General features: G+C 34.9%; 1 protein-coding gene across 7 annotated transcripts in view; it reads left to right on the plus strand.

The window, feature by feature from the left end:
* TSGA10 (testis specific 10) overlaps positions 1 to 13,448 on the plus strand; it is a 114,409-nt gene that overhangs the window by 61,455 nt on the left and 39,506 nt on the right. For all 7 annotated transcript variants that reach the window (XR_006888848.1, XM_046663366.1, XM_046663363.1 and 4 more), the window contains 4 exons: positions 2,348 to 2,502; positions 6,360 to 6,415; positions 7,509 to 7,677; positions 10,140 to 10,250. Coding sequence is in view for 6 of the 7 variants with exons in the window: in XM_046663366.1 (XP_046519322.1) it covers positions 2,348 to 2,502; positions 6,360 to 6,415; positions 7,509 to 7,677; positions 10,140 to 10,250 (491 nt within the window). In the remaining variant the exon portion in view is untranslated. The remainder of the gene's footprint in view (positions 1 to 2,347; positions 2,503 to 6,359; positions 6,416 to 7,508; positions 7,678 to 10,139; positions 10,251 to 13,448) is intronic.

The following is a 13,448-nucleotide window of genomic DNA, read 5'->3' on the forward strand; positions in this document are numbered from 1 at the left end:
AGATTTAGGACCATAAATACTTAGACATGGCTTCATATTTTCATTGAAGAAGTAGCTGAACAAAGTAGCAACACTTTGTACATTTATGATGATTGCTTTTAAATTTACAAGTTTTTGTATTATACTGTGTCTTGTCCATAGCTGTTGTAATGAAACATAGGACATATACATTACTTTGGTGGAAAGTATACATATATTTGGCTATATCTATGATATTACTTGGGTTTATAGAGAGAATTGTTTTTATAAAGTCTCCTGTTTATGTTTCTTACCAGTGATCTCTATGAAAATATGATCATAATTTAATCTTATGACTCTAAGGTAAAATTTTGTCAGGACTATAAAAGAACCCATTTTAAAACTGAGGGAATGTTTTTAACACTTTCTGTTACATAGTTCAAGAATGTCTGGCATGAGCCAACCCTGATGGCCTAGTGGTTAAAGTTTGATGCTCTCACTGCTTCAGTGGCCCAGGTTTGTTTCCTGGTTACGGAACCATACCACCTGCCTGTCAGTTGCCATGCTGTGGTGGCAGCTCACATAGAAGACCTATAAGGACTTACAACTAGGATATACAACCATGCACTGGGGCTTTGGGGAGGGAAAAAAAATGTCTGGTATAAACAATTAGGTGATTGGAGGTGCTTTTTATTGAGAGGAAATATTAAAAGAGAAATATTAAAGGAATATTGAACTCATTTTTGGATATTTTAAATACAAATAAAAATAGACAAGTTTGTATCTCAAAAGAGAAATCTAAAGATGTACATTTGGACACAGCATATAAATGATATTTTTAAACCATAAAATTTAAAGCCATGACATCACCTAGGGAAAATATAGAGAATGGGGAGAAGAGGACCTAGGACTGAGTAAGAAGAAGCCAAAGAAGTAGGAAGAAAACCCAGAAGTGAATGTTATTTGGGGAGATAAGAGAGCAAAATATTTTGAAAAGGAAGGTGTGATCAGTTGGCAGATACTTTTGAGAAGCAAAATAAGGATGAAAAAGTATTGATTGGGCTTGGCATGCTGGAGGTCTTGGTAACGCTGACAAAAAGTTTGAATGGAATGTTGGATGTGGAAGAGAGTAGGTTGAGGAATCATTGGGAAGTGAGGAACTAGCGACAAGAGAGAATAAAAATCTCTTAAGTGAGGCTATTAAGAGTAGCAGAAGAATGGGCTGGTAGTTTGAAGATTTCTTTCAACTAGGAAATACTAGAGATGTTTTAGAGCTTATATATTTATTTATTTTATGCCAATGGAAATGAACTCAGATATCAGAACACCCAGACCCTGTGGTTTGCCTTAAAGAGAGTACTGCCTAGAAAAGTAACATGATATATTCTCAAGTACTACATAGCTCATCCTCTTGGTATATGGTATTCCCTCTCTTAGTGCCACACTGGGTGGCCATTGGCAGGAATTTACCTAGAGGTCTACTCTAACAGAGTTTCCTTGTAGAGCTCTAGGCTAGCGTTCTCAAACTTTGGTGTGTGTCAGAATCACCTGGAGAGCTAATAAAGCTCACTGGAGCCAGGCTCCTTGAAGTAGGATATGGCCACGGCTTTTGTCTCCTCCAGTTTCCTCAAGTGGTTCTCAAGCTTTGGTGTGCATTAAAATCACTTGGGAGGGGTGCTTGTTAAATTGCTTTCCCACCCAGCATTTCTAATTTGGTAGGTCTGAGATGGGATCTAAGAATTTGTATTTCTAACAAGTTTCCAGATGATGGTGATGGTGCTGATTGGGAAACACAATCTGAAAACCACTATTCTATACCAATCATTCAGGCCTTCAACATTGACTTTGGCTTACCAATGTTCTCACAGATTGAATGAGACTTCCTGGGATGATTTTTTTAAAGGAATTTTTATAACACTACTTGAGAAAAATCAGCTTAGAAGACATTTGACTCAAAGATGACTTGATTGAATCTTAAGATCTGTTAGTTACCAACTTATGTATATCAATGATTCTAGGCTAAAGGGAGGGGAAATTAAAGGAGGGAAAGCTCAGAGGCTGTTTTACTATTCCACTTACATCACCCACCCACCCTCTCCTGCCCACGACACATGTAAATCTACCTGAGAACTTGTGATATAGAGCTTCCTTTTGCTGTTCTAATTCAAATGTGTTAACTGTACTTTTACGTTTATGAGTCATTTAGAATCTCATGATTCATCTTAGTTTTTAATCACTAACACCAAAAGCCATTTTTTATTTGGGATACAATACTTATTTTTAGTCATTGAATATAATATAGGAGAACTTACTTTGACAAGTATTTCAATCTGCTTGAACTGGAAAAAAATTTATCTTTAAAACAATGCCTTTATGATTACATATTTAGATAATTTTACAAGGCAAAGTATTGCCCAGCGAGAAGAAATCAGCATTCTTGGTGCAACCCTCAACGATATGGCTAAAGAAAAGGAATGCCTTCAAGCATGTTTGGATAAAAAATCTGAGAATATTGCATCCCTTGGAGAGAGTTTGGCAATGAAAGTATGTTCTGAGAATTGTGGTTTAAAAATGTTTGAACTTCAATCTGAATAAAATAATAGTATTTTCTCACATTTTTTTCTAGAAAGCTGAAACTTTAAAATCTGATTTTGAAATATTTGAAGATAGTCTTAGGAAATATATATTCAAAGCCACTAGCTAATATTTTAAAATTGATTTTTCTCTTATCAATTTGTGATTAACATTCACTGGCAATAACTAATTCAAATATCAAAATGATAATAAAGCAATGAAACTGATTTCTTTTTAAAAGCACACCAGAACTTATATTTTCAGGTGGCCACCTTGGGAAACAATACGTTTATTTCATTAAAACTGCCTTTGTAATTGTGTTCACAACTAAGAGCACATTTTTACATTGTCCTCAGCCTTTGAGAGTAGATCTTATGGAGCTGGTGAATAAAGCTGGATGATAATCTCCATCCCATATTTTTTGCCAAGAAGGCAGGGAAATATTGATACCCTTTTTCTAGCTCATAAACTGATTTTGAAGACAATTCCTAAACTGTTTTCCACAAATGTCTTCAGCAAAGCCAGCATCATTGGAATAAGCTCTTTCTTCTCTCTAAGGGAACTAATTCATTCCTTTATCCATCCATTCAACAAGCATTTATTGACATGTACCAGGTATCATGTTAGAAACTGAGGATGAGTGGACATGTCTTCCAAAAGCCTAGAGTACAACTGGGAGAAAGATAAATAAAGATGTTATTATGATAGAATGTGCTAAGTACCAGAATGATGTGTGCATAATGTGCAGTTAGGGTTTGGCAGAAATACACTTGATTCAGCCTGGGGGTTGGATTAGGAGAAGAGGAAAATCTAGAAAGACTTCCAGGAAATGATGATGCCTGGACTTCCCTGAAAGATGACCAGGAATTAGCCAGGGAAAGATTTAGAGAAAGGGGCCAGTGAGAGAAAGGGTGATCCAGACAGGTAGAGCGGCCTCGTGAAAGCCCCAGTGGCTTTCATAAGAGAATTTCCTGAGATTTCTTGATGTTTAGTGTGTCCAGAGAATAGATTGGAAAGAGGTGAGAATGAGGACAGGGGTGGAGAGGGGTCAAAAGATGAAATGGGATAGATAAGCAACAAATCATGACAATACATATGATGTTGAGTTTAGACTATCATAGAAATAATGTAAATAAAATGCTACAATTAGATCTTTATTTTAAAACAAATATTCTGGCACTTGTTAATCCATGTAAAAGATGGATTATAAGGAAATGAGAATAGTGAAAAGGATACTAGTTAGAAGTAAAATGATAAGAACTGTATTAGGATGGTGGGAATATCCATGAGAGAGATAAGCAGATATATTAAGGACAAAATGTGCTTTCTGACTTAGGAACCACATGAGTAGGAAACACAGGAAATAGAACAGGCTTTAAGAGGAAGATTATTGATTGACAAGTCTTTTGGACATGTGGTTGAGATATTTCTAGGCTCTTAGATTTTTAGGTTTGGAGAGAAAAATGAAAATAGATTTGGGAATGATGAGCATAATTGAAGTCATCAAAGTGTGTGAGATAGTAAATATTGATTTACTTGTTGAAAAGGCTGACATTACTTTATAGTTATACTTTAATATTTTTGAAATTTTATGAATTTTTGGGATAGGATTTTCATTATATTCAAACCACTTTTTGAGTAGTTCAACATAATTTCCTCAAAAACACTGACATTTAGAAAGAAATTATTCATGTCTTCCTGAATCTCATTTCCCTCTGCTATATCTAATATTTCATATTTCTCTCATTCTGCTAACGGTACCAACATTATCTTTTCCTTCACAAGGAATATTGAGTCACAAGCCCATTTCAAAATCAAGAACTTTGTCTAAGATTATGAATGTAAACACATCCATCCTCTGAAGGGAAAATAACTTTTCAAACAGTGTTAGACATTTAAAAGAGGAAATGTTCTCTACAACGATATTTCAGAGCTAAATTTACAAATACTGTTCAGTGAAAAAAAGTAGTTTTACAGTCTGATTTAGAGATTACAGAGATAAATCACTATGGAAAAGTCTACCTTATAGTGAATAAGGTGAAATTTTTTCTGGTAATCGTGGTTTAAAAAGGTGTTCTACTGCTTGCTACCAGTCAACATTAGAGAACTCAAAAGCAAGTTCACAGATTTTTGAGTAATAAAAGCCAGAGTTATTTGTGTAAAATTTTAGTTTGTTTCTTTTTTCCAAGTAGATTTATGACCATCCTGTTCAGATTGAATTTTTAATAATTAACTTGAATATCTCTGGTTGGACAACATATTGAGGTTGCACAAGGAATTTTAAATTGATAATGACAGCATAGATTTCAAGAATTTGAGAAATTGTGGTATTAGGGTCATATTAAAAGAAAAATAGGCTAAGAGGATATATTGTTGAATTCTACCCAGTAATTTTGTTGCCCTGGATGTGTTACAATGTTCTTAGAGAATCTTACTTTCAAGATGAATCTCTACTGATAAAGGAAAGTCCTTTTTAGGCTTATAAATCATATTTAAAAGGACAGTCCTTTTAGGCTTGTAAACCATATTTAAAGCTTAACCAAGTAATGGCTTTCACAAACACTAGAAATTCAGTTACTTGTTTAGAATTTATTTAGAAATGTATTAAATTATATTTCAAAAGCATGTGTAAATATTCCATTTTAAGCAGTGTTTTCTCTTTGTCTTTTTCGTCCATTGGCTTGTGTTTCTTAAAAAGGTTTAACTGTTTTGCTAATGGGTATTTTAACCATACTCTAATATACATTACTGCCAGATATGGAATCTGCACCATTCTACCAGAAAGCAGAATGGGAGACCGGAACTAAAAATATCTTGGAGAGGAGCACATGAATAAAGGAAGATAAACAGACACACATACACATGCAAAACTAACTCTGTCTCTCTAAAGAACAGGAACAGAACTGGTTGAGAAATACAGGTTTAGTTTTTCATCTTGTTGCTTGGTTACTAAAGATTTGAAAATTCAAAGGGCAAAGTGAAATCCAGTTATTTAGTGAAAGAATAATTTTCCTACTTTTTTAGGGCTAATATTAGCCCTAACTATCTGGGCATAGTGTCTGTAACTAGTTCAGGATCAATGAGAGTTTTAAAAGGAGGAGATGTGGGAATGGTATTGATGGCATTAAGATATTCACACCCATTTCAGCCTTGACTGACTCCATTAATTCTACTCTCTCACCACACCCTTGAAAAGGAAGAATAGCAATAGTTTATATTTTTATACCTTTGCTCTAGGCCTAATGCTTACCTCCTTATTAGCTTACACCTAAAATTAATAGTATATTTTTATAAGTGATTCCATTGGGCAGCTTTTCGAAGATGCTATTCATGACTAATATAAATAATATACTTGATAAAAGTTATTATTCTTAAGAACTAAATTTAGCTTTATAGATTCACTTTCTTGGGTTTTATAACGTGAAGAAGTATATTATAACGGATTAATCCTATTCCCAGTATAGAACATTCCAATGCCAAACCATTGGTTCGCCTCTAAAAACAGGGTGCTTATGGGGTTCTTGTGTTGCTGGATGACTACACAAAACATCTTGTAACAGAGTATTTGATATATTAACCTCATATAAATACACTTAAGTGTAGTCTTTCCTTTAATGAGTATAATATATTGTTTTTATCCAGTACAAATATTCACATTGATATATTAGACTTTAGTTTTAAAGTGTAGAAAAGGAGAATAGAACATAAATGTTTAAAACCAAATGGAAATCAAAAAGGGAGGGGAAAATTTCTTTTTGCTCATTCAGTTTTCACAGAAATAACAGTTTAAGATAATTTTTTATTTAATACTTATATTACTTTTCAAGGAAAAGACCATTTCAGGCATGAAGAATATCATTGCTGAGATGGAGCAAGCATCAAGGTAAATCATTCACTCAAAAAGAATTTGAGCACTTTTGAGAGCGAAGTACTGTGTTAAGTACAACGATAGTAAGAAACAGGGGCTTGGTGTTGTGTATAAGATGATAACTCTAATGTTGAAAGGATACCCAAGGCTGTCTAGGCAAGTAAAAGAGGATATCATGTTTGCCAAGTAAAGGAAAGGGAAGGGCGTTCAAGGTAGAAAGAGTAGCAAAGAACCACAAAGAACCGTAGATCATATTCAAGAGCCTCTTGAATGACTAGTAGGTAAGTATGTTGGAACCCAAAGTGTAAGAGAAGTGAAGGGGTAAGAGGCTAGGCAGTCAGACAGAGGCCTGTTATAGACAAATGAGTATTGATTTTATCCTTCGGGCAATAAGAAATAAGAATTTTGAGGAAATTTTTGTATTGGAAAGATTGGATAGATTGGGGTTGGGGAGTTGGGGGACAGAAGGAGTGAGGTGCTTGTGAGGGACAGAATCTAAGAAAATGCCAGGTTTATGGCTGGGGATGAATACTGGATATGGTAAAAGTATGTGGAAAAGACGATTTTCTCTGAATTTGAAGAGTCTTTGAGACCTTCATATAGATAAATATGGAGGGCAAGGAAGAGGCCAAGCTGGAGATAATGATTTCAGAGTCATCTGGGTATATATGGGGTTGGGGGACATGGAAATGAATAGGATTTGTTTGATGGAAGGGATAGAATGAGACGAATCAGGAGGCTAAGAGTTAAGCCCTGAGAACCATTAATTTTTAAGAGGGCAGAGGAAGAGGAACCTGCAGAGGAGACGAAGCCATAGTGGCTAGAGCTAGGATGAAGGCTTTCTTATACTTGACTGTTAGAAGTTTTGCAATACTTCACAAATCATTGACTGTTATGTATATTTAGCATCCTTTTTCATAGTGAAATGTTAGCAACATAGAGAAACTCCAATCCACCATCTTTGCAGTATTTATTCCTACAGATTTAAATGTGTTTAAAATTTCTTCAAATGTTTTCATGCTAACTGTCCATCTAACTGTCTTGTGAGATTTATTATTCTATGTTGGTAAAATGTCTCTTCTTATGTACTGTTTGATTTGTGGAATAGACAGTCTACTGAAGCCCTAATTATGTGTGAACAAGACATTTCCAGAATGCGTCGGCAATTGGATGAAACAAATGATGAGCTGACTCAAATTGCCAGGGAAAGAGATATCTTGGCTCATGAGAATGACAATCTCCAAGAACAGTTTTCTAAAGCAAAACAAGAAAACCAGGTATACTTGTTCCTAGACTCTTTTTCTCCAAGAAAAAGATATATTTCTTCTGAGGCACAGACTTCATTTAATTTTATAGAAAAGCTGAGGCTTTGTTGGAGCCAGCCACTTTTTAACTTTATTCCACAGAATATACCACATAACTTTGAAATGAAATTCTCAGACATAAAGAGTTAAATATTAAAGAAAAGTAGGAAGAGGGGATATAACAGATTTGTATTAAACCTTAGGAAGTACTTCCTGACTGAAGGATAAAGATTTTAATAAATCAACAAATGAAAATAAAAACCTTCAGAAACTTTTCGGAAAAGGGTAGATTTATTTGATGGATGGACTATTATTCTGTCTTAAGTATGAGCATATGGACTAGGCCAGATTTTTTGGTCTCTAGCACTGTGATTCTTTTTAGGAAAATTTCTTTTATAATTACTCCCTCTCTAAGCCAATATATTTCAGCCTTATCCCCAGTTCTCATTTCCAATATCATTATTTTAATTTGAACGTTAAGAAATTCTATTTGGAAGTTTTTCACCCCTTAAAATTCTTTGGTCCATATGATTTCTCCCACTATCACTCTCCATGTGTTTAGTTTGCATCATAAAAGTCTGTATTTTTAAACTGTTAAATATTTTTAATTTATATAAGCAAGTATAAAGATGCAACACTTTGTTAATTATAAAAAAATTGCCTGAGATGTTAAAATGCTTTGTTCAAAAGTTAGTGGATAATGGGATCCTGGAACAGAAGAGGGACATTATATAAAAATGAAAGGAATCTGAATAAAATGTAGACTTAAGTTAATAATGTCTAATAAGTCTTTATTGTGACAAGTGTACCATACTAATGTAAGATGTTAATAGAGGAAACTGAGTGTAGCGTATATGGGGACTCTGTTCTATTTTCACAACTTTTCTGTAAATCTAAAACTATTCTAAAATGAAATTTATTTTTTAAAAATTAATGAATAAAAACAAAAGATGTGAATTTATAGGATCTACTTTTGTGTACTCTGTAGCTAGAGCAAATAGGCTAAAGGTAAATATAACTTATTATTTATGAAAAACTAGATTAAAAATTCTCATTTTTACCACCCAGAGTTAGCCACTGTTAACATATTTTTTACTGATTTTCAGTGTACTGTAAAAATTTTTATACTGTCTTTTACATGAATTTTTTAATGTAGTTGGGGTAAAACCACATACTACTTCATATTATGCTTTTTTCTATTTGAGAAGGCAATAGAGTGGAGTATTTAAGACTCACATGAGTTTGAATCCTCCTGCCTGGCTGTGTGATCACATCATTTAACTTCCCTGAATCTCAGTTCATAAAAATGGAGAGTAAGTGAGAATATACCTAAAAATGAGTGCCAGCATAATTACTCGATAAATATTTGCTAACTATTTTTAGCTTACTGTAACATCGTAGGCACTTCCCTGCTTTGTTAAAACTTCATAAACATTTTTTATAATCAGAAGAGAATTGGTGTCATAACAATTTACATATGTTAAAGAGTAGTTTTTCCTTTGTTTGGGTCATAGGCCCAAGGATAGAAGATAGATCCCTCTGTGGACCACAGATTAAGAACTCATATGATAGTAGATTTGGTAAACAGAAACTTTCAAAAAATTTTGTCCTCAATACTGCAATTTTTAACACATTGGGATGAGGTATTTTTAGTATTTTACCCTGAGTTTTTCCCTAAATATAGACGAACATTTTCCTCTGTTATTAAAAATTATTCCAAACATTTCTCAGAGATGCATAATGTTCTATGTGGTTATACCACTATATAATACTACTATTTACTGCATCATTCACTAAATGTGAATAAATATTGTTACTATAACAAATAATGCCTTAGTGAACATTCTTTTTCATTAAATTTTATTAGATTTAGTTTCAAATTAAATCAAAGCTTATGAGGTTTCTTTTTAAAAATTTTTAAAAACTTTCTAAGTAGACATTTTCAAATACAGTGAATACCCATGTATCCATTTCCTACCTTCAACAAAAAGCAACATATTTGTTTTTTTGTTTTTATGAGCATTTAAAAATCTCTCTTGATCCATCACCGATAGCAGATCACAGATTTGCTTTTTGCAAATATACGTTTATTCCAACGATACATAGAAATGCCCATTCCTTGCCATAAGAGAATAGCTTTAAATTTTTACTAGTTTGATAGGAAAAATAGTATTTCATTATTTTAACTAGCACTTCCTTGATTACTGGTAAATTTTGACTTTTTTCAAGTATTATCCACTTGTGCTTCCCTTTTGTGAAGTGTCTGAGTTCTTTGCCCATTTACTTTTTGGATTCTTGGGTCTTCTCACTGTTTTTGTATGAGGTTGGTATATTAAATATATTAACTTTTTATTATAAGTATTTAAATATGATGGTTTTGACATAGAACAATTTTTTATTTTTTGTAGTCAAATCTAGCTATCTTTTCCTCATAGGCACTGTCAAAAAAATTGAATGATACTCATAATGAACTTAATGACATAAAACAGAAAGTCCAGGACACTAATATGGAGGTTAACAAGCTGAAGAATATATTGAAGTCTGAAGTACGTAAATATATTTTTTCTCTTCGCTCATGATACCTAAGAATTTTTACTAAAGTTATCGATTGATTACACTCATATGGACAGCTGAATCAAGTCTTTCTTTAATATGTAGCGTATTTCAGTGTTGATGATGGATTAACTATATATTTAGAATGTCACCAATGTCCAGAAAGGTAACTCAAGAATATGCCCCTCTTAGTTTGCCACTCAACCATTCAAGATAAGTAGAATCCTCCTAACTGGATAAAGGCCGGGGGACCAGAATCAACTTGGGCTAACTTATATTTGAAAATGGTAGAGTTTTCAATTACAGGTCTTTGACAAAAGAGGCTCCCCCTGATTGTGTAACAGATCAGAATTTATCCCTCTGTTGTGGGGCTGTCTGTTTCTTAGGACCAGAGGGCAGATGGCTCTCCTCTGCACTTCTCTGTGAGTAACCATTCGACTAGGCACATGTGTCTGACATCAAATATTTCAAGATAAATTTGGGTACATGTATGGCAACCCTGGAACAAACAGACAGCTTGACCAAGGATGTTAGATATATCCATTTGGTAAAATATTATATAAAATAGTGTAGTTGGATTGATTGCTATAATAGGTATAGTGTTTCCTACATACCACTCAAGCCGTTAATAGAAACTGCCCCCACCCAAAAAACTGTTTTCCTTGTTATATTTGACATGTCGTTTAATATCAGTTCACAAACATATCTTGAGAATTTATTTATAGTGTGCAGATACTGTTTAGGACTTTGAGAGATAAGACATTCTAAGAGCTCCTAACTTGCAATGCTTGCTTTCAAGCAGTCAGGCAGCAGCCTTATGTTAGCAAAGCAGGTGGTTTCCTACACTTCTTGATTTTGAGGTGCAATGTAATACCATAAATGCACAGAAGCTTTGGAGTCAGATAGATCTGACTCCTCTTCTCAGTAATGACATGGACTTACGTAGGCTACTCAACATCTCTGAGTCTCAGTGTCCCATCTGCACTTGGGAAGAACACCCAAGTAAGTAAGATAGACGCAGCACAGTGAGCCATTTAATTCTATTCTGGAATAGGGTAGAATATAAATGAATGAATATCTGAACAACATTTAGCATAGTGAGCTTTCAGTGAATATTGTAGTCCACAGCATGTAGTCTGCAGGATACCGTCAATGTTACACACTTCCCTTTTTCTCCCTAGCCTGTCACTTTACCCAAAGTTCAGCTGTAGGGATTGAGGCTTTTAGATTCTGGAATTGTTTTATCAGACATTATAGATCAAGCATCTCTCAGCTTTTAGCATCCTGGTATAAGTTTTTGTTTGTTTATTTGGATTTTTGGGGGGGGGCGGCGAGGGGGTGAGGAAGAATAGCCCTGACCTAGCGTCTGTTGCCAATCTTCCTCTTTTTGCTTGAGGAAGACTGTTGCTGAGTTAACATCTGTACCGATCTTCCTCTATTTTATGTGGGATGCCACCACAGCGTGGCTTGAGGAGCGGTGCTAGGTCCGCCTGGGGATCTGAACCTTTGAATCCCAGACCTCCAAGTGGAGCATGTGAACTTAACCACTATGCCACTGGCCGGCCCCATGAGATTTTTTTTTATGAGCTTTCATTTCACAAGATAGCTAGATGGATCTAGGCACTCCCTGAGAGAATGAACCATGGGTCCATTTTGGTAGGCAGGCCCATTAAGAATTGTCGAGTACTTTATTCGTTTACTCACTCATTCAGTGTATGCCAGGTGCTGAGGTGCTAGAGATGAAAAACTGAGAGGAAACAGAATGGCACTCCACACAGTAGGGACAACATGAGCAAAGGTATAAGGGGGAAAAAGTAGGTCCTGTAGCTAGAGTGGAGTGCACAGGTGAGTAATAGAGAGGTAAGAAGGACTTGTTTGAACTGTATTTTCAGTTCAACATAAACAATGTAAACACAGAACATGAACGCAAAACAACATAACACATACCACATAAACACAGAAGTTATTTGAAATTTTACCTTTTAGAGAGATCGTTATGGAGATGTTGGGAAGAATAAATCAAAAGGATAACAAAATTAGAAGGCAGAGAGCAATTAGGTGAGGTTGTATCCATGATTCAGTCAAGAAGTGCAAAGGATTCCAGCTGAGGCTGCAACTTTTGCCCTGGGGACGTGTTGTAATGGGCCCAGTGGATCACCAGAAGGAGCTGTGGGGTGCAGGGGTGAGGGTAGCACCAGAAAGAGGTAAAGAGGTCTTGAAAGAGGGAATTGGAGAATAGCAAAGAACAGTTTCACTTTTTTATTATATTGCCTCTCTTGGGCCTCCCACTGCTCTAGCTGCTTTGGGCGGATACAATAAAGGGTGAAATATGGTTTCTGGTTGCCAAGAGGGAGAGGCACTAACTAGGTGGTGGGAGGACAGGAGAGACATTTTATGGCAATTCTTTTTTTACTGCGTAAACTTTGAGCCACGTTATTACCTAGTCAGAAAATTAAATATAATATAAAAAGTGGTTCCTATCTTAGTCAGAAAACTAAGTTTAATATAAAAAACGGTTCCTATCTTTGAGAAATCTAAGGTGTTATTGGGGAGACTGTACATCCTCACCTAACTACGTGAAGCTGTAAGGTAGTTTTAGGAGAATGACATAGACGGTAAGTGCTACAGAAAGTTAAAGAGGGTAAAGATCAATGTGAGTAAAATTCCGTTTATGTATATTGCACCATGTACCTCCCAAGTACATAGTCTGTATTCAACTGTTATTTTTAGTACAATAATGGAAAACACGCATTAGATTCCTACTGCACATTTGGACTTTCTGCATCTTGAAAGCAATTACAGTAGTTTAGTATGTTAACTTGTTAACAGACTTGGCAAAGATCTTTCACATTGGTCAAAGTAAAACCAGACCACGAGGTGGCGACATTAACTGAATTTCAGCCAGTCTCATGATTTATCATATTTGTGAGAACTTAAATCTGATTTAAAAGCATTATAGGGTAAGATGTTGTTTATTGCAGTTGGGTCATTTTATTTAACCACGTGTTTCTTATAGGGAAATTCACTGTTTATTAACAGGTAGGAGAGAAAGATATCTACTGCCTTTTTAAATTAATTACCAAAATTATGAATGACTTTTTAGAATGAGTTGACCTAACCATAGTACTAAAATATGTTTTTAAAAACAGCTTCATGGGGCTGGCCCTGTGGCCGAGTGGTTAAGTTCACGT

The sequence above is a fragment of the Equus quagga genome, chromosome 5 (genome assembly GCF_021613505.1).
Source record: "Equus quagga isolate Etosha38 chromosome 5, UCLA_HA_Equagga_1.0, whole genome shotgun sequence".
Classification (NCBI taxonomy): domain Eukaryota; kingdom Metazoa; phylum Chordata; class Mammalia; order Perissodactyla; family Equidae; genus Equus; species Equus quagga.